The following is a 22,112-nucleotide window of genomic DNA, read 5'->3' on the forward strand; positions in this document are numbered from 1 at the left end:
CTTACAAGTGAAGAGGAATACTATTAGACCATAATACTAAATCACCTCTAAAGTTTAATTTTAAATTCAAGTGTTCTATCAATTTCACGGATGTAAATAAAACCCCTAAATTGTGCTTCCAATGTTAAAAACATCAATGACACTTGTAAGTGGCACATGAGTAAGAAATCTTAAAATTAAATCAAATAGACAGTAAATTCGATACAAATTGACTATCCAACTCTTAATGTAAATACATCGTTGTATTAAAAACATCAAATTGTAAATTAACTCTAAATATTATTTAGCCATGTGATGAAAGAATAGATTAAGAGCTCGTTTGGATATGCTTTTGAAATGACTGAAAGTGTTTTTGGTGAAAATATTTTTAGAACCAATCATTAGTAAATATGCAAGTAAATCCTGAAAAAACACTTAAAGTGCTTTCTAGAAGAAGCACATAATTGGTGTTTCTTGTTGAAAGCACTTTAAATGCTTTTAAAACCTAAAAATATTTTCTCTAAAAGTGTTTTCAATCATTTTAAAAGCATATCTATATGAGCCTAAAAGAAACAACACACGTGGCGAAGTTTGGACGGTTTGTTTGTTTGGTCAGTTGCTTCTTCTTCTTCTTCTTGGACAGTTTAGCGGCTACATGAATTGGTTTGACTCGTAACTCAATTTATTGTTTCTTTGATGGCTTTGGTCAGTCAACTACACCTACAACCACCAAGCACCACCACCACCCTCCTCCTCGCATGCAAAATGCCCAAAATACCCCTTCCCTCTATTTGCTTCCTTCGCCACACTCCCATTATATAAAAAAAATAGTTGCCTAAGCTCACAAACTTTGTGTGTGAACTGTGAAATAGTTTTTTTTTGTTATTCTTTTTTCTTAAAAAATATTTACGGAAGAGAGAGAAGTTGGAGATAAATGTGAAAGAGAGAGAGAAATTGTGAGAATAAAGAGATGTTTATTTTTTTATTTTTTATTTTTTAAAATTAAATATATGCTATGATGATATGTTGGTGAATAAACAAAGAAGAAACATTAAAGTTGGTTTATATAAAGTTACATTACTATTCATGATTTTTTTTTTTTTTTTTTTTGTCAAAGTATTTTATTTTGTGATCTAAGCTGAAATTATTATTATTAAAAAAAAAAGTTGTAAAAGTCGGGAACCATCTGTACTGCTGCTTTGGGCCTTTTGGGGGGAAGTTGTTACGCCCATTATGTGGAAATGCCGAGAATGTGCATCTGTTCAACAAGAAAGGGAAAGAGTCCTGCAGGATCTCACCCGCTTCGTATACTATGTTGAATTGTTGTCCAATTTAATTACGTCATTTAGGTAGAACTTAGACCTCGTTTTGTTAGTAGAACTAGTTAATCCAACCCTGTATTTGGTGCTAAAATCTGACTAGGGTTTCAGATGAAAAAAACACTAATCCCTCGGAATCTCATTATTTTCTTTCTTGTAGGATAAATATCCTGAAAAAGAAGGGAACAATAATTCTACTAATCCCTCGGAATCTCATTATTTTCTTTCTTGTAGACCTAAACTCAAACGTATGACCTCATATATCAAATGTTATCATTTTCAATCTAATGCATTTCAGTTCTACTTCCAATCGGATCATAATCACACAAAAAAAAAAAAAACCCATGATCATAGGGTACATTTTAAGTATTCAGTCATGTACAATTTCAATCATAAAAGCTAGTTTTAAGATTCACGACTGTTCTTCTCATCACTCGAATTATTCTCATTTATCTTTGAATTTGATATCGATTATTTAGAGTAAAAATTAAAAACCCATCTACTTATTATTCACTTTTAATATCAAATTTAAAAATCAATGATCATAAATCTTTAATCACTAAATGCGAAGAGATGATTCTCTCTCCTCCACTTTCCATCCCCTTCCAACATCTCCTCTCACATTTTATAAAAAATTAATATAAGATGTTAGCGTGACTTAATCGTGATCGTTCAAATAAAAGGAAAGGGAAGGGAAGGGAAGGGAAAAAATAGAGGGAAGATAATCCTACTCCCTCTAATTGAGGCCGAGCTTGCTCGAAAAAAACCTCACCCTCTCTCTCTCAATTATCTCACATGGGCCATCTGGTCATTTGCCACTATGAACGCACACACGCTCATATATAATGTTTGTATAGAACACATTTCCAAAACGAGAAGTTGGATACAAATATAACCCAAATATTAATTGGATAATGACATAGAGATTAAATTTGTAGACACTATTTTGTAAAATAAATGACATGGAAGCTGATGGTTGGATTATGATTTAAGAGCGTTGATAAACATGCTCGTTCCTATTTGTGGAGAAAATTTTCATTGTGAACGAAACACGGATGGTAGACTACGTGTTTTTATATAAGCGGTGAGAAATTTTATTTTTTAAATTATTAACTTTTCAATACACATATCATATTATTTGTATAGTGACACGTGATGTATCATCCTGTATACCGGTCACACTGAAAAATTTCTCATTTTTGTGACATTTAGTTTACAAATTTTGTCTACAAATTAGTCTTCCTATAGTATTGTCCATATTAATTTAGTCTATAAACCCTAAGGTGGTTGAGCCATCTGCCTATCCAATCTCCCTTGTAGCAACGACTCACCATTAATTCAACACCATCATTCCAGCTTTCTTGCACCTGCACCTTATTTCTATGCCCTCCCCCTTCCCCATGTGGAACCACACCAACATCGATATCTTCTTATATAAACTTCCCCATTTCTTCTTCCTCACAAGTTCACGTCTCTCTCTGGACGTCTTCGACTTTGCTTGTCCTGCTCGATTTAATTCAAGTATTCTCTCAATTTGTTTCATCTGGGTATTTTATAAATTATATATACTCATCATTTCATTGTTTATTTAATTTACAAACACCCAGATAGATCGAGAAACCAAAATTCAATCCAGTTTATCATGAATGGATGCTGTTTCTGTTGATACTAGCAGTAATAGTAATAATAGTAGTAGCATAAACATGGACAAGGAGAGATTGACGGCGGAGATGGCGTTCAAGGACTCGTCCTCCGCCGTCATCAAAATCCGGGAGCGCCTGCCGGACTTCTTACAGTCTGTCAAGCTCAAGTACGTCAAGCTCGGCTATGGCTACACCGTTAACGCAGCCACCATTATTTTGTTCCTCCTCATTTTACCGCTCTTCGTCTCGGTATTAATCCAGCTCACTGGTCTGGAGCTGGAACGGATCACAGAGCTCTGGACCAACCAGGCTGTCCGGATCGAACGCATCGACGCCGCCACCAGGCTCGCCGGTTCAGGGGTCCTCCTCTTCTTCTTCGGTCTCTACTGGGCCAAGCGGTCTAGACCAGTTTACCTGGTCGACTTCTCATGCTACAAACCGGAAGACGAACGCAAAATGTCCGTTGAGTCGTTTCTAAAAATGACTGAAGAAAACGGCGCATTTGCTCCGGACACGGTTAACTTCCAGACCCGCATTTCGAACCGGTCCGGTCTAGGCGATGAGACGTACTTGCCGCGAGGAATCACCTCCAACCCGCCACAGCTGTCCATGGAGCAAGCCCGGTCCGAGGCCGAGTCGGTCATGTTCGGCGCGCTCGACTCACTCTTCAAAAAAACGGGAATCAAACCGAACCAAATCGACATCCTCATCGTGAACTGCAGCCTGTTCAACCCGACGCCGTCGCTGTCGTCCATGATCGTCAACCACTACAAGCTCAAAACCGACATTAAATCGTACAACCTGGGCGGCATGGGCTGCAGCGCCGGTCTGATCTCCATCGACCTCGCCAAGGACCTCCTCAAAGCAAATCCCAACTCCTACGCCGTCGTCGTCAGCACCGAAAACATAACCTTGAACTGGTACTTCGGAAACGACAAATCAATGCTCCTCTGCAACTGTATTTTCCGAATGGGCGGCGCCGCGGTTCTTCTATCGAACAGGAACCGCGACCTCGCCCGGTCCAAGTACGAGCTCGTACACACTGTCCGGACCCACAAGGGCGCTGACGGCAGGAACTACAAGTGTGTTTACCAGCGAGAAGACGACAAAGGGACCGTCGGCGTTTCGCTTGCGCGTGAGCTCATGGCCGTGGCGGGCGACGCGTTGAAAACGAACATAACGACGCTGGGCCCACTCGTCCTGCCGTTTACCGAACAGGTGTTGTTTTTCATAACGCTGATTAGGAAGAAGGTTTTCAAGGCGAAGGTCAAACCGTACATTCCGGACTTCAAGCTCGCGTTCGAGCACTTCTGCATACACGCGGGTGGACGCGCCGTCCTGGACGAGCTGGAGAAGAATCTTCAACTCACTGAGTGGCACATGGAGCCGTCTCGGATGACCTTGCACCGGTTCGGCAACACGTCGAGCAGTTCGCTGTGGTACGAGCTGTCGTACGCGGAGGCCAAGGGCCGGGTCGGGAGGGGTGACCGGGTTTGGCAGATTGCTTTCGGGTCGGGTTTTAAGTGTAACAGCGCGGTTTGGCGGGCCCTCCGGCCGATTTCTGTCGGGGACGGGTTGGGTAATCCGTGGATGGACTCAATTGATAAATACCCGGTCAAAGTCCCGATGGCTTAGTCTGTGTTGTCCACGTGGCGTTGTTTCAGTGGGCGAAGAGCTCCACCCGTACTCTCGTACGTGGAATTAGCTGTGGCTGGGATTGTTTTCTTTTCTTTTTTTTTTTTAATTTTTTCCGTTTATTACTGAATTTCCTATACCAACTTGTAGAATGAATTATTTAAAAAATAATTGAATATTAAGGTCTTTAGAAAATTATTCTTAATGTTTTGCTAATTTTGTTTAAAGTAGTAGTATTGCTCGATTAGATATATTTACTAATTTTTTATCCAGTTGCAATTAGAAGGGGACAAGGAAATTAAAATCCCAGTATATCAATGGGATTGATATGTTCTGTGTTGAACAATTATATTCAAAAGAACAAGTTAATATATCTGTTGACCCTAAAAACTACAAAGCCTACGTGGCACGCAGGCCGAGTAATTAATGAGCTAACTACGTCATTCGGTGAATGCGGGGCGTGCCAACTCGTCGGCCGAGCTCGGCCGAGGAGTAAATTTGTTGATGTTGCGTTGGGTGCGCGGCTGACTTCTGCGTCTTGCGATTGCGGCCGAGAAAGGAACACGTCTCGGCCTCTTGGGCTCTCGAACCTGAAGACAAGGTTACTATTCTTACGAAGTTCAATATCAAATTCGGCTTTCAATATGCCGAACGTAATAACGTGTAACACCTCACTTCGCCGAAAAGGCTGATGAGATGACCTCGACCAATAAGGGTTCAGAAACCCTTCTCGACTGAGACTTGGATAGGTAATCAACCGTTCTCGCCGCAGTGTTGTTGATGCCAACGGAAGATACTGCGAGACCGATTGATTCTACGGTGACAGAGCTATCTATGCCGACTTAAGATATCACCGGTTGCTTCCACAGTGCTGTTGATGCCAACGGAAGATGTGTCAGCGAAAAAGGAAAAAGAAAAATCACAAGTTGTGAGAATTTGCGCAGGGCAATTTTGTATTGATTTGCAGGGGCCTTTCCTGGTGCACAGCTTCCCCTATTTATAGCACTGGACCTTAAGTCTGAGTTAGAATCCTATTCGGACTAGGTTTTCCTCCCCGGATCAACGTCACATCGACCAATCCTATCTTTACTAGGACTATGAATCTAGTCCTTAACTGAGCCGGATTTGCCTTCTGGATTACTGATCCCGTCGAGATTCCTCATTGTACTAGGACTCGGCTGGCGTTCTGACCTAACCGCCCTAGGCTGGGAAGCCCACTAGCCGATCGGCCTCCCGGGCCGAGAGTGATCCTACCCTCGGCCCAAATTAATATTTTGGGCCCAAACATTGCCCCCTCGCTTCTGAGGTCCTCGGTCTGAATTCTTCGGCCGGGTTTCGGCCTTGAAGAAGCGAATCTATTACTCAGAGCCCTAATGCCCGAGTTCCAAGGCGTATTCATTGAACATAATTACACGATCTTGATTCTGTTAACCGAACTCGCCACGTGGCGTCCTCTAACACGACCAATCCCAATAATGACGTCCAAGGCGTGCGGCTGCATGAACCGTCTTGCCATTATGACCACTATCTCAATCCGCGAGCCACTTCCTCAGTTCGTGAGCCCACTTGTCATCGTGCAGGCGTCGAAACGTCTTCCGCCATTAATCTCGTCGTCACACGCAATCGTGCGCCCCCAACATCTGAAACCTTTGGTCTTTTCAACTGCATTTCCCAAATGTTCATCATGATCAACGATTCTTTCGGTCGATTTTGCCCTTTGTTTTGAATTTCAAACGATTACCCTTCCTGCCAAAAGCCTATAAATACTGAAAATCTCTCATTCGCACTTTACGCTCCCAAAACTTTCTGAAAACTCTTGCTCTTATTCTCCAGCACATTTCTTTTTCCAGGCCTTCGTCTTCAAATCCCCCAACCCAGAAAACCCTTTTACGCCGTGCTTCCTTCTTACAATGGCGTCCTTCATCTCCAAGCTTTCCAGGGAATGTGACCAGCATCAGAAGATTCTTGATCGGAGCTCGATCAAGACTATACGGTTTGAAAGTGACATGAGCACCGTCCACCAAATCTTGGGTCCTCTCTTCAAGGCTACAATACCGCCGACCATTACTGGCCTTCTCCAGGAGCACTGCCTAACACCCTTGCTACAAGGGTTTGAATGGTCGAGATGGGATGCGGCGAAACCCCAAGGCTCCTGGCCCTCGACGACCACATCCTGGGCAGCCTGGGTTGTTCGAATGGAACGGCTCTTCGACGAACAATGGAAAGCCCTCGGTATCTACGATGCCGTCCTCCTCTCGTCAATGGATGTCGTTCTCGACAAGGAGCTTCTCCTAGCCGCCTTGTGCTTCTGGTGCTCGGCCACCAACACCCTGGTTCTTCCTCTTGGTCCCATCGGTCCCACCATCCTTGATGTCACCGCCATTCTGGGGACTTCGGCAACCGGGATCCCTATCGACGCGGCCCTCTCTGGGCACCCGTCGAATATTGATCTGAAGACGCTTTTTGATCGAAGAGCCTTCGAGGCCTTGAACCGTGACGGTCAAATCCCGTCGAAAGAAGACATCCAGAAGCTCCACAAGAACTTCTTTAATTACAACACCCTCTATCTTCACTTCGCCGGCCGAGGAGAGGAGGACCTGCGAGAGGGAGAGCATGAAGCCTTCCTCTTCTATTGGTACAACAAGTACATTTGTTGTACCAAGTCAAACAAATGCTTGGTCGAGAATATGCCGGTAGCCGAGGCCCTGGCCAGTGGTCACGTCTTGGCACTGAGCTCCAACATTCTCGCCCATCTCTTCCGCTGCCTGGCCGAGGCGACCCTCCATAAAATCGATCCACACCAGAATGGTCCCCTCTGGGTTTTCCAACTCTGGTTACAAGTTTACTTCGCCTCCCTTCGGCCGGCCATAGCTGACTTCTCACCAACGAAGGCGCTTGGACCTCAGCTGGCCTCTCGACCGACACCTCCCCATCAAGCCGAAGAGGTATTTCGGTACCTCTTCGCTCTCGACGACTTCTCCAACGACGAGTTCTTGATATGTCATCGTCGAGACTATCCTTCCTCCATCAGGCTGCCTACCTCTACGTGGGGCGCGGAGGAGGACGCCGATCTTCGTCAGACCTGGGGGTCGTTTGTGCTTGCTCGCGACCTCCCTCTCGGCTGTGATGGGAAACGGTCGGGTTGGGAAGTATATCATCCGAACTTCCTTGCCCGACAGCTCGGCTATCTTCAGGGCTGCCCCGTCCCCCTTCTCTTCTCCCGAACAGTCCTAAGCCGTGGACGTGAACCTCGTTCCTCGAAGAAGGAATGTAAAACTGCCGCGAGGGAGTTCCAAGAGTACTGCCAAAAATTCCGCCTTCGGTGACACCTTCGGTGAGTGGTGGGAAAATTACACCTAGGAGTTCTTTGGTGCTCCGGTCGAAGAGGTGCTGAACAAACTCTTTGGTGACCGACCTAAGAAGGCCTCAGCCCCCCAAACTCAAGGTAATTGTTTCTCCTATTTTCCTTCAACCTTGCTTATTGATTTGCCTTACTGAATTGTTTTTATCTTCTTAGGTAGTCGGCCTTCGAGAAAAAAGGAGGCTGTTGCTGCGGCCATGGTCGAGAAAAAATCGGCCGTGGTTAAAAGGGATAAGGCTGCTGGTCGGGCCATGCTGACCAAACGACCTCGCCAAGAGGCCGAGCCGGTCGTCGAACCTCCGCCGCCTGCCAAGCGGGTAAAACAGCTGGCAAAGAAAGGCGCACGGGAGATCCACGTCATCTCCAGTCAAACTACAGGGGCGACGACTCCCAGTGTTTCCCCTTCTCCTGCCGTTGTTCAACCCTCGGTCGAGAAACAGCCCGCCCCGGCCACAACGACAGTTCGAACGCAGCCTATCTCTAGGACTGGTACACCAGTTGTGCCTCCCTCCGTCGAGGAAACACCCGTTCCAAAAAAGGTGGTTTCTGCGACCGAGGGTACAGCCCCTGGAAATCCAAAACCCTCGGTCTTCATTCTGGAAGAGAGTGAGGGGAGCGACGAGGTCCCACTGGCAGATCGTCCTCACTCTCGTCGGCAACCTCTCCCAAGGTCTGAGATGGTGGTTCAAGCCGGCCCCTCCACGGCTGATCGTGGCAAGCGCCCGGTCGAGGAACCGACGGCGATGGCCGAACCCCTCGCTCATTCTCAGGACCAGGATGTCCCTACCTCCTCCGAAACGGCGGTTCCGGTCGGCCCATCTGCAGCCGACCGTGGCAAACGCCCGCTCGAGGAACCCGAGGCAACGGCGGAATCGCCCGTTCATCCTCAAGACCAGGGCTTCCATATTCCTCCACAGGAGGTTACCTCGGCCTTCGTAAGTACCTTCGACCATCTTTCCTTGATTTCTTTTTTGCTTTAGAATTCTAAACGAGGGAAATAATAAATGTCAGGTGCCTGTACATTCTTTTCACCGACAATTCTATGCGCCGAAGGGCGTTATCTATATTTCTTGGCCGCCTCAGTGGCCATCAAACGTAGATAACCTCCATCGGCCGCGTGAACTGAGAAGCAACCTGAGACACTGGGCTCGGCCATTGAGTTCTTTAGGTTCGAGCAACGATCCTGGAGACATGGCTGAGGTCTCCTCTCGGCAGGTTAAAAAAACGAAACCTTCTTGCTATTCTTATCACGACTTCTTTTAAACTTAACCTGATTTGTATGTGCAGGCTTCATGGGAGGTCGAATTCAAAGCCCTCCTCTCCAGCACAACTGCAGAGTCCGGTCCTTCGGCTGCTACAACTGAAGCTGCCGATCCAAGCGCCCTAACCCAGTTGCGAGAAGTCATGTCGCTTTCAACATCGCAAGTACTTGAGCGCAACGGTCTTAATCTGCTTGGCGTATGTCTGAACAACCTTGGAGCCGACGGTTGCCTGAGTGGAGATGCCATAGTTCGGGCATCGTCTGCCTTGGAGCGTGTTCGGGAGACATTTAGTATCTTCCAGACGGCTTTAAAGGCCGAACAGGACTTGCAAGCCACCACGGCCGTGCAAGACACCCTTCGTCTAAAAATCGACGATCTACGGGTAAAAGGAGAAGCGTTAGCCGAGCTCGACCGTCAGATGGCCGAACTAGCAAAACGTCGGTCAGCCATTGCTTCCGAGCTTGCTAAAGACTTTGAATCAGGCGGCAATGATCGCTTAACTGAGTATGCGGCAACCAAAAAACGGGTCGAGCGGCTGAAGTTGGACAAAAAGAATCGGCAGGCCGAAGTTATCATGGCCGACGTGCGGTGGTTGGAGTTGAAGGCCCTGCTCAGCACTCTTCTACCCTCTTCTCCTTGAATGATTTTGAATGTAAAGCGATCGACCTACTCATTTTGTAAATGCTTATCAATCTTAATAGACTAGTTTTTTTTTATTCCCGCATTTCCCATGTGGCCGGATAGTATTTCTTCAAAAACTTCCCATTGATCGGTAATCTGTGAACTACACCGGTTCGGTCTTTAAGATGATACGCCCCTTTGCCGTATACTTTATGCACAACGAACGGCCCTTCCCAATTCGGCGACCACTTACCGAACCTAGGATCTTTTAGTCCTACGGGCAACACCGTTTGCCACACTAATTCACCCTCGCCGAATGTTTTCTGTCGTACCTTTTGATTATAGGCTCGCTCGGCAATCTGTTTTTGTGCCACCAATAAGTTATAAGCGTCAAGTCGCGCTTCTTCCAAATCTTCTAGTTCCTGTCTCATGGACTGATTATATTCGGCGCTAAACAAACTACTTTGTTCAATTAATCGCAACGAATTTATGCTCAACTCGACTGGTAACACTGCATTGTGTCCGTAGGTTAATGCGTACGGGGTTGTCGCAGTCGCCGACCGGGGCGACGTTCGGTATGCCCATAATGCCTCGTTCAACTTCAAATGCCACATGCCAGGCCTTTCTTTTATTATTTTTTCGAGGATGCCTATCAGTACTTTATTACTTGCCTCGGCCTGCCCATTCGCCTGTGGATAATACGGTGTGGACTGTTCCAGCCGAATTTTCAAATTTTCCGTGTATTCTTTAAACCTTTCGGCTGTGAAGATTGTTCCATTGTCGGTTATGATCGTTTCCGGTACACCGAACCGGGTCACAATGTGTTCCTCCACGAAGTCGCAAACTTCTTTAGATGTTAACTCGGCATATGATTTTGCTTCGACCCACTTAGTAAAGTAATTAGTGGCGACTATTATCCATGCATGCTTAGCAGCTCCAGAAGTCGGCGTGATTTTGCCGATTACGTCCATGGCCCATCCTCTAAACGGCCACGGCTTAATGACCGAATGTAGTGATTCGGCCGGGACCCTTTGTATAGGCCCATGGATTTGGCACTGTACGCATCCTCGTGCAAACTCGATACAATCTTTCAGTATTCTCGGCCAAAAATAGCCGTGTCGTCGGAGTAGCCATTGCATTTTCCGTCCGGATTGATGAGCTCCGCATACCCCTTCATGAACCTCTGCGATCGCCCGAGCATTATCTTGGGGGCCGAGGCATAGCAATAACAAACCATCTTCACCCTTTCGGTATAACTCGTTCTGGTACATAACATAGTTCGTGGCGTGAACCCGTGTCCTGCGACTATGTTTCTCGGTAGGATTGTCAAGGTAATGCATAATGGGTGTTCTCCAATCATCCGGTATCACCTCGGTCGTGCAAATCTCGACAGAGTCCTGCCGATCTAACAACGAAGGTAGGGACATAACCCTGGTGCGTATCACGTCGTCCCGTCGGAGGATTTGCTGATTAACCAAGGCCGGGTATAACTGTCGTATCACTGGTATCTCTTGGCCTAGTTTGCCCCCCAGGAGTTGTGCGCCGGAGGCAATTTGAGCCAATTCATCCGCGTCGGTATTATGACACCGGGAAATATGTTGAAATGTAATACCGTCGAAGGATTCGGCCAAATAGCTGGCGACCATATGGTAAGGTGCCAGGGTACAACTCATGCAACGAAAGGAACCATCAAGTTGGTTAATCACAAGCTCGGAGTCACCGAGGACGAGGGCGCGAGTTGCCCGCAGGTCATGGAGAATTCCAAGGCCGACGATGAGGGCTTCATATTCGGCCTGATTGTTGGTGCAGTCGAAGTCCAACTTAAGCGAAAAGAACCAGCGATCGTGATTCGGGGATTGAATAACAATTCCCACGCCCGCCGAAGATGACGTACTGGAGCCGTCAAAGTACATCGTCCAGTGGTTGTCGCGCGTCTGAACCATGCCAATGTCAACGTCGTTGCCCCCAAAACCGTATGGGGAGGGATGTTGAGCAAGGAAATCAGCCAATGCTTGGCCCTTGACGGCTTTCTGAGCTACATATTGCAAGCTAAACTCGGACAGTGCCATGGTCCATTTCCCAATGCGGCCTTTTACGATCGGTCGGGTGAGCATGTAGTGGATGACGTCGGTCTGCGCAATAACCTGGGTAACCATTTGGGAGCATATAATGCCGAAGCTTAGAAGCGGCAAAAAAAACAGCTAGGCACAGCTTCTCGACGGCTGGATAATTGATCTCTGGTTGACTGAGATTGCGGCTGAGATAAAAGATAGCCTGTTCCCGTCCGGCGTCGTTATCTTGGGCGAGGAGGCAGCCGATGGACTCTTCGGCCGCCGAGATATAAAGCTTGAGAGGCTTACCGCGCCGGGGAGGAACCAAGACAGGTGGGTTCGTGAGGGAGACTTTGATTTGCGTAAACGCCGCCTGATGCTCGTCGTTCTACACAAACTTATCTGAGTCCTTGAGTTTTAAGAGTGTGGAAAACGCTTTCATTTTTCCTACCGAGTTGGCAATAAATCGGCGGAGGAAATTGATCTGTCCGAGTAAAGACTGGAGCTGTTTCTTCGTCGTTGGGGGTGGGGCAGTGATGATTGCGCGTGCCTTATTCTCATCGACTTCAATCCCACGATGATGTACGAGGAAACCAAGAAAATTCCCGGCCGATACACCGAAGGCACACTTGGCAGGATTCATCTTGAGGTTGTGCTGACGCATGCGGAGGAAAACCTGTCGGAGATCGTCCAAATGTGTCTGTCGGTGTTTAGATTTGACGACAACATTGTCGATGTAAACTTCGACGATGGTGCCAATTAAATCATGGAAGATGGTGTTCATCGCCCGTTGGTACGTGGCGCCGGCATTCTTGAGGCCGAATGGCATGACAACCCATTCGTAAGTGCCGAGTGCCCCCGGGCAACGGAAAGCAGTTTTGTGCACATCGGCTTCGGCAATAAATATTTGGTTGTACCCGGCATGTCCATCCATAAAGGATAAGATCGCATGATTCGCCGCGACATCGATTAACAAATCTGAAATCGGCATTGTATACTCATCTTTGGGAGTTGCCAGATTCAGATTTCGAAAATCGGTGCAGATGCGCAGTGCACCATTTTTCTTTAATACAGGAACGATATTCGCCAACCATTCGACATATCGAGCTGTCCGAATGAATCCGGCTTTCAAAAGCTGAACTAATTCGTCCTTGATACTGAGTTGTACTTCGGTCGAGAATCGACGAGGTGGCTGACGGAAAGGTTTAAATCCGGGCTTAATACGTAATTCATGCTCGACCAGAGTACGATCTAAGCCGGGCATTTCATGATAACTCCAAGCAAAACAATCTTTGAATTCCGTAAGCAAAGCACGAAACTCGTCTTTCATTCGTTGGGGAAGTAAAGCACTAATAAACAAAAGCCGTGGGTCATCGGCCGTCCCAACATTAATCTCTTCTAAAGGGTCCTTAACTAGGGGCCGATGATCTTCGAGCTCGGCCAGGGCGGCTCGAATTTTATCAAAAGATAATACAGGCCCATTATCTCCCTCAGCAAGGAACCCGACGAGGTTGAAGCCCGAATTTGGTTGTTTAGATATCGTATACCAATGGGCCAGCAGTCGTTCCATAGTTGATGAAACCGCGGCCCTGCGTGTTTCCCGATCGGTGTCAAACATCGGCTTCGGGGAGGAAGTTGGCTAATCCGAGTCTCGCCGAATCCTGCTGGACAGTCTCGGCGCCAACCTCGATAGCTTTCTGAACGGAAATCCGAGTCGGCCGTCCTTCTTCATTGAAGCCTTGCAAAGTAATGTAGCCGACGTGATCGTCATAATACCGTGCTTGGATCATGTTAGCTTCGAAGGGCTGGCTATCGGCCGGATGAACAGTGACCAATTTGCCGTCCCAAAAGACGAGCACTTGGTACAATGAGGAAGGAATACAGCTGGTTTGATGAATCCAATCTCGGCCGAGCAGTGCATTATACTCGGTTTTGGAATCAACCACGAAAAAGGCGGTCATGTGGGTGCGACCGGCAATATTCACAGTTAACGGAAGTACACCTTTGGTGTGGGATTTGTCACCGACAAAACTACTCATTGTGATTCCTGACGGAATAAGCTCGTCATTTGAACGGCGTAAGGCCTTCATGATGTTCAGAGGCATGATATTGACGGTAGCTCCACAGTCGACAAAAACTTTAGAAACTGGATATCCCTCGATGTGGGCCGTCATATACAATGGCTTTAAATGGTGAAGCTTGGCCGACGATGAACGAGGGAACAATTCGGCCAAATCGGCCTTTAGACTATCATATTTTGTTGTTGACTCGTTTTCAGCAATCGATACAAAATCAACATGGCCGGGTTCCTCGGCAACCACATCTCCATCGAGGAAATTTGGTTGAGCCGTGCTTGATTGAAAATCGGCAGGTAACACATGGACCATACTGATTTCCATATTATCCAAGACTGACGGGCCCATCTGGTCAAGACCCTCCTCATTCGGTTGGTCGGCGACTACGGACTCAGTTGTCGTCAGAGTCGGACAAAGAGACTCTTCTGTCCCTTCTTTAATGACGTCACTCGGCGGAGCTGCTTCGGCGACTTGTTGGTTCTGCGTGACCGCCTTAGGTAAGGTTGAGATTGACAATGTACTTGGGGTCAGGACCTGAACCTGCTCCTGGTAGTGTAGCCGAGCATCCCTAGTGTCGAGATAAGCATCCAGACGGGCAATACGTGCGATTTCATCGGTCGTAAGGCCGAAGAGAGAAACCGTCGAAAATACTTCAAAGTGACATCGTAAATACTGAAGGTTCTCCAGCGAGAAAGGAAGGTCGGCTGCATTGATATCGGTGTACGGGTCGACTTCAAATCCAAGGACACGAGCTTCTCGTATGTGCTGGAACCTTGCTTTCAATCCTGGATCTGAGGTCTTCTGGATGATCCGCTCAGCATCCGGACAAGTCAGGACCAGATCAATGGTGTCCTGGCATGCTTTCGGTAAACCATACAAATCGTTGGCCGAATGTTTCTTATGAAATTCTCGCATATACTCCAAAGACTCCCCAAGGAACGGGGGATGCAAATTCCGTCGAATTTTGACCAAAGGTTCTTGTATAGCCGGCGGGGATAATTTGCTTTCGGCCTCTTGCCTGAAATGTTCAAGGCGTGCCTTCATTTCCCCTGGTCGAATGAGAAGTTTGATTCGTTTATCAGCTTCTTCAAACATGGTCTCGACATCTTGATCGACCAGCCGTTTCCCCTGAGCCAACTCTGTCATAATTGCTGGAGGTGGTCGCTCATCATCAGTGGCAACTGTGTCCTTCGGCCGCCACTTAGGGGCCGAAGTTTCTTGGGCTGCTCGTCGGCGAGCCATGCAATCTATCCGTTGATGCCGGCGTTTCTGAGATTTAGACAACGCAGTGTAGACGCCCTTTGAAGAATGGTATGTATACCAACGTTGATCTCTAGGCTCGGGAGGCTTGAAGGTCTTTTGGCTCCGCGATGATTCTGAACTGCTAGAATTACGCTTATAGTAATCATCGTCATAGAATGAAGCATCAAAATCGAGGCGCCCCCTGACCGGGGGTGTCTCTTCCATCCGTACTTTAGGACTGAGCCTCTCAAAAACCCCGTGATGTTGGCCTTCATTGGCTACCTTTTGCCGAGTCGCGGCCACAGGTTGCGCAGAGGGCTTCTCCTCTGGTTCACTGTCGACCTTCGCTCTACATTTCCTGCACAAAACCGCCATCCCACTGTCTTCATCGGTGCTATAATCCATCATAGGTTTGACAATAGCGGGCCCCGTTAAAGCCGTAAGTGGTTTGTCTGAACGAAAATCGGCCATGAACCGTGGCCGAAAATTCTGATTCCGTGGTCGTTGCGTCTCAACCACTTCGTCCTTGCCTTTCCCTTTGTCCTTGGGTAGGTACGCGTCAACCATATTTACTGTTGCCGTGGGGAACAGATCAGTATCAATACTCATCCTCTTCTCGGGAAACTTCAGTTTGCCATTATCAATCCAGCTTTGGACGTTATCGCGAAATACGACGCAATTGTTTGTCGTATGTTTGCTCGAATTGTGGTATTTGCAATACACCTTTCCTTTAAGCTCTTCGGCCTTAGGAATGTTATGACCAGGCCGAAGCTTAATGATTCTTGCTGATAACAGTTGGTCAAAAATTGCGTCAGCCTTGGTAATATCAAAAGTATAAACCTTTGACGGTTTCAATGTTCCTTCAGTGGCCGAGCGACTTTTGGCTTCTCTAGAATCAACCTGAGTCAATGCCTTGCAAACGTATGGCTTATCTATCACTATCTCAGCCGCATCCACACTAACGCATTCATCCTCGGTTGATGCATAATTGACAGTAGGGTTCTTGTAAATCGTTCCCCGAGTTGGAGTCTTCGAAGTCTTTTCCTCGCGGAGCAAATAATCATACTGCTCGACATGTTGGGCTAATTCGTACATATCCCAAAAATTTACCCCCAAGAATTTCTTTTTGTATTCGACGTCAAGGCCGTTCAAAGCAAGCCGGACAAATTCGACTTCGGGTAAAGGCACTCGACACCAATTCCTAGCTGATTTGAACCTGGTAAGATAATCCATTGGTGACTCATCAGATGCTTGAGCCATCCGTGCTAATGAAGAGACTGACATCTCCATCCCCGGCCGATAAAACTGCTCGTGGAATTTCTCGACCAACTCCTCCCAGTTTTGGACGGAATTAGGAGGGAGATTGATGTACCAGGCAAATGCCGAGCCGGTCAATGAAAAGTTGAACAGCCGTAACTTATGGAAATCACTATTAACATCTCCGCATTGCGCGGTGAAACGAGCCACGTGCTCCAACGAAGACAGGGACGATTCACCGGCAAAAAGACTAAAATCTGGGATCTTGAAACCCTTCGGGTATCCAAACGTTTCCACGTAAGCCGGGTACGGATGAATAAACTTGGGAAACTTCGGCCCTTTCTTCATGGCCGAGTCGATCATCCGCTGAACTTCGGTAATATCAACAGGTGTTGCTTCGATCCTCTGGTCGGTTCCGTCTGACCTACTATTCGACCCTCCTCATTTTTCCAAGTTAATTGGTTTGAGTGGAGCAGGAATAGGCTCGGCCGGTACAATCGGTACCGGGTTGTTTCCTGGTGGACAATGTTGGAGAAGATCGAAAGGCCTGCTGCCCCCAACTTTACTAACCAGCATTTCGAGCAGCCTGGTTTGTCGATCATTGGAACTGAGTATCGCGTCATGCAGCTTGTCAATGCCTCGACTAAACGTCTGCTCGACTGACCGAGACTGCTCGTCTAGTCGCTTTCAAAGAAACGACCTTGTCGGTGGATCAGATCCTTCACCGCCATCTTCGTCGCACTCCTCTACTATCCCTTCAGTGAGAACGCAGGTGTTTCTGTTAGGGATTTCTAGACCGCGGAGCTGACCGCTGAGATTAACTTCTCTCTCTCGGCGGGTCGCGCTTGTGGACTCAGGTGTCACAGCGCTAAGGGGATTCTGCGCCTGTGGCACACTTTGTCCCGAGCTTTGATTCGGCAAATCGGCTGTCGACTTTCCCATAGTGGTTTTCTTTTTTACCGATCATGTTTCAATTGGCATGAACTTCGTAGTTTAGCACTGGGTCCCACCGGGCGTGCCAAAATGTTGACCCTAAAAACTACAAAGCCTACGTGGCGCGCAGGCCGAGTAATTAATGAGCTAACTACGTCCTTCGGTGAATGCGGGGCATGCCAACTCGTCGGCCGAGCTCGGCCGAGGAGTAAATTTGTTGATGTTGCGTTGGGTGCGCGGCTGACTTCTGCGTCTTGCGATTGCGGCCGAGAAAGGAACACGTCTCGGCCTCTTGGGCTCTCGAACCTGAAGACAAGGTTACTATTCTTACGAAGTTCAATATCAAATTCGGCTTTCAATATGCCGAACGTAATAACGTGTAACACCTCACTTCGCCGAAAAGGCTGATGAGATGACCTCGACCAATAAGGGTTCAGAAACCCTTCTCGACCGAGACTTGGATAGGTAATCAACCGTTCTCGCCGCAGTGCTGTTGATGCCAACGGAAGATACTGCGAGACCGATTGATTCTACGGTGACAGAGCTATCTATGCCGACTTAAGATATCACCGGTTGCTTCCACAGTGCTGTTGATGCCAACGGAAGATGTGTCAGCGAAAAAGGAAAAAGAAAAATCACAAGTTGTGAGAATTTGCGCAGGGCAATTTTGTATTGATTTGCAGGGGCCTTTCCTGGTGCACAGCTTCCCCTATTTATAGCACTGGACCTTAAGTCTGAGTTAGAATCCTATTCGGACTAGGTTTTCCTCCCCGGATCAACGTCACCTCGACCAGTCCTATCTTTACTAGGACTATGAATCTAGTCCTTAACTGAGCCGGATTTGCCTTCTGGATTACTGATCCCGTCGAGATTCCTCATTGTACTAGGACTCGGCTGGCGTTCTGACCTAACCGCCCTAGGCTGGGAAGCCCACTAGCCGATCGGCCTCCCGGGCCGAGAGTGATCCTACCCTCGGCCCAAATTAATATTTTGGGCCCAAACAATATCTCAATCTCAAATCTCAACTACCGAAAGTAGAAATTAATCATGTATTGGTAAGAGAAAAAGGTTAAACATTAACATCTCTTTCAACAAGATGAATATAAAGCAAGTCTTGTAACTCAGTTAGTTAAAAATATTCATCTTTGCATGTAAAGTTTTGTGTTTGAAACCCCATCATTGTAGTTCAATATAAATTATTCTATCATTTGTTAAAAAAAAAAAAGATGAAAATGAATCTAAATATTACATAGGACGTGTAAGTCAAATGTGGCCCTTAGAGCAAATCTCATCCAAGAAAAATCACATACAAAATAGATGAAGGAGCTAGCAAGAGGCTACACAACTCTGACCAACAAGGAAGATAACATGCATGAGGACTAAACCTTGCAATCTGATGAACTACCATCAAAGCACTACGATCGAACCACCCCTTGATGATCTTGCAGGGTTGGCAAAAGAAGTATTGTTCTGAGTCACCTCTGATGAATCGATATTATACTTTATATTTTATCCTAATCTTAGTTATAATTTATTAGTTATTTTGGTAGAATTTTGATACTTTGTTATGTATTTTCAATGTAGGATATTCGACTTCCTCTTAAGCAAAACGTGACCAAACGAATGAATTTTGAAGTGATTTAAATTGGAGGACATTCATGCGTCTCTCAACTTGATCGTGTCAAAGTTTCAAATTTTTCTACCAAGCAGTTTATTTATGGTGAAGAAATAAAGGAGCAGCGTAGTGTTGTCAAAGTGATGTTTTGGGCTTATTTGAGCTTTTTGGCATCCAAGATGGTGACTTTTGAGTTCGAAGCCTTCTGCAATTATGTTCAGGACATCCTTAGCTTTAATTCAAGTCATTTTGGGCCCGCTTGGGAGCCCTGAAAGTCCAAAAACGTGGGATTCTTGTAGCTGGGCAGATTTCCTAAAGTTAGAATAAGAATGTATTTCCTAGTTATCTTATTTTATTATGTTTCCTAGTTTTTAAAAGATATTTTCTAGTAAGGATTTTAATTTTTTAGTAGTATAAATAAGGGTTTTTTAGCGATTAGGGTTAAGAAGAGGGGGAGAAAAGGAAGAACGCATCAATACTTTGCTAGACTGACAATTTGTGTTTTTCTTTCAAAGTGTTTCTATTTTTTTTTATTTTAATAAAATTCCTTTTACTTTATGATTGTTCGTAATTAATTTTCTTTTGCTAGGGCGAGGCCACGAACCTTAGCAAGAATATGTAGTTTCTTTTCAATTTACTTATGATATTATGCATGCAAATTTTGAATTATCAATCACTGGTTTAAACTATCTATTTGTCTTGATACTTGATCACCATTAGGATATTTAGAAAAGTAATTTGATGCAATTTTGGTCGGAGGTCGGTCCCTAAAATTGACGAAGGCTTCTTGTGGTTTATATGTGCAAGTTTACTTAGGATGAATACCAAGTGTTAAGGGTTGTATGGTTTTTCAAAAGGTTTCATAAGACTTAATGAGTAATGCATGTTTAGAATTGATCTGAATACCAAAGACGGATTGCATGTTTGATATACGCTCTATGTTGGGGGTTCAAGTAGGCATACATTAAGAAAACCTAACCTTCAAATATGCATGTGTAAGTCCCAAGTAATTGGAAGAACTACGTAGGATTGTTAAGGTAACAGCGGAACCCTAGTGCTTTTACAATTTAATTTTCAAAAATGATTTTCTTTTGTTTTCTTTAATTTGCTAATTTCTTTAATATTTTTATTAAATTCGTTTTTATTTTTTTAAATCACAAAATCAACATTTTTTTTCAAACTTTCTTTTAAATAATTAATTACGATTTGATTTAACATAAATTATTCATTCAATCCTTGAGGAGAACGACCTTACTAGAGCTAACTATACTACGATTACCTTGTACTCTTGTAAGTATTTTAGTGTTTTTATCCCTAATTTTGTAGGTGGTAAAAATCCTATCAACCTCCTTCCTCCTCATAATATTTTTTCCAATGCACAAAGCACAAGAATCACAAAAACCACAATCTCATGTCTAAACAAAATCCTATGTTGAGCAGTAAACCATAACTGCTGCAAAAGACTTTTCTTTACAAAGTGAGATATGAACCCACAAAGGTTTTTTTTCAACAACACAAAAGAGCGACTACAACAAGAAGATGGAGATGATTAAAAGACATAAAAAACATGGAGGATAGAAGAGAGATTGTCACCGACACCAAGGCCAGAGGCCAGAGTCGAAGGCTGTAGAATTTTCTCTATAGCGGCTACAATATTTTTACAATCCAAACTTCGTACCCCCTTTTCGTTTAGGATGCCCTTAATTTGGAATAGTTTTGATCAAGGGTTAGATTGGTCGTGTACATGCTTTTAGTTTGTTAAACAAAATTTTTGTCATGTCATCGAGATTCCTCAAATAAAATGAAACCAAACTCGAAGATAGGGTACGTAACTCTAACATAACTAGGCCCCGGACCTCAACAAAGAAAAATCGTGTGGCTAGGATTGGAATTTGTGTTTATCTTTCGTCCCTACATATATGGCATGGAAGGACCACACATGCAAAAAAAAAAATTATGTTATGGATATGCAACTTTGGTTGAGAATTTTTCGTTTGCCTTTTGTTGCTCAATAAATTTGATTAGGATATGTTGTGGAGTAAAAAATAATTAAGAAAAATATGGAGGCAACATGTGGATTTTTAGGTTAAGAAGACAAAATTACCCTCGAGGCATATCGGAACTCCTACGTGCAAGCAGTGGATAATAGCAGCTCAATCAAGGTCAAAGGTGGTCAAAATAGATATTTATTCAAAACCTATTTCATCAATCCTCATCAAATCCTCCCACAAGGTAACCCCCAATTATTCTTTCAAATTAGGATTGATTACCAAAATTAATTGATTAATTTCTTAATTGATTGCAAGATATTATTTTGACATAATATCTTGCAATTAGAGCTAAAAAACCACCATATGTGGCTGGACCCCTTTTCTCCAAAGAGGGCGGGCCACACCCCTATAAATAACCCTCATTTCTCCAAAAAACCTAAGTCCAATCTTTTTCTAAAATTTTCCAAATTTCTCTAAACACGTTTCCCTCAAATTCTATGCTTTCATTGAGAGTCTTGATTCACATGCTCGTAAAAGACTCTCATTCAAGGTTTTTCATTTTCTTGTTCATTTGTAGATTTTTCGTACGTTTTTATTCTTGGAATTTTTATTTATATAAATTCTTTGATAAAACATAAAAGAGAAGTACAATGACTAGAAACTCCTAAACCATGACGAATGGAAATTCCAACGTTCAAGAATAGGGACCGTGGTGATCCACGAGGCTTAACACGACAAGTGGAGTGGCACCACCACAGGGCAGCACGGCAGCAACCATCATGGCCACACACGGCGAGATCTACACCTATGGTGAAGGCTTCACCTTGCAGCCACAAGCCCAGGCCCATGCCACCTTGCAGTAGCGAGCCCAGGCTCGCGCCACAAATGAGCCTAGCATGGCCCAAATTTAGCAAGCCCAAGCTTCCAAGGTAACAACCCAAGGCCCGCAGGCCCAAGACGCTGCCTAAGCCCAAGTCATACTAAGAGAAGTTCAGTGCCTACGCACTCTAGTGACCCGGTCCGTGCCCATGACCCGACCCGTTCTCGTTGCTTAACTCGAAGCCCAGCCCACTTACGTGTCCTTCCAAGCAGCCCACACCAGTCTAAGACCGGTTCAACCATCCCAGC

General features: G+C 45.4%; 1 protein-coding gene across 1 annotated transcript; it reads left to right on the forward strand.

The window, feature by feature from the left end:
• Positions 1-2,562: 2,562 nt before the first annotated feature.
• LOC103439418 (3-ketoacyl-CoA synthase 1) lies at positions 2,563-4,774 on the forward strand. Its single transcript, XM_008377987.4, has one exon. It carries the CDS (start codon positions 2,945-2,947, stop codon positions 4,574-4,576), a length of 1,632 nt encoding a protein of 543 aa, XP_008376209.3. The 5' UTR covers positions 2,563-2,944; the 3' UTR covers positions 4,577-4,774.
• Positions 4,775-22,112: the final 17,338 nt, after the last annotated feature.

This window comes from Malus domestica, chromosome 07 (genome assembly GCF_042453785.1).
Source record: "Malus domestica chromosome 07, GDT2T_hap1".
Taxonomy (NCBI): domain Eukaryota; kingdom Viridiplantae; phylum Streptophyta; class Magnoliopsida; order Rosales; family Rosaceae; genus Malus; species Malus domestica.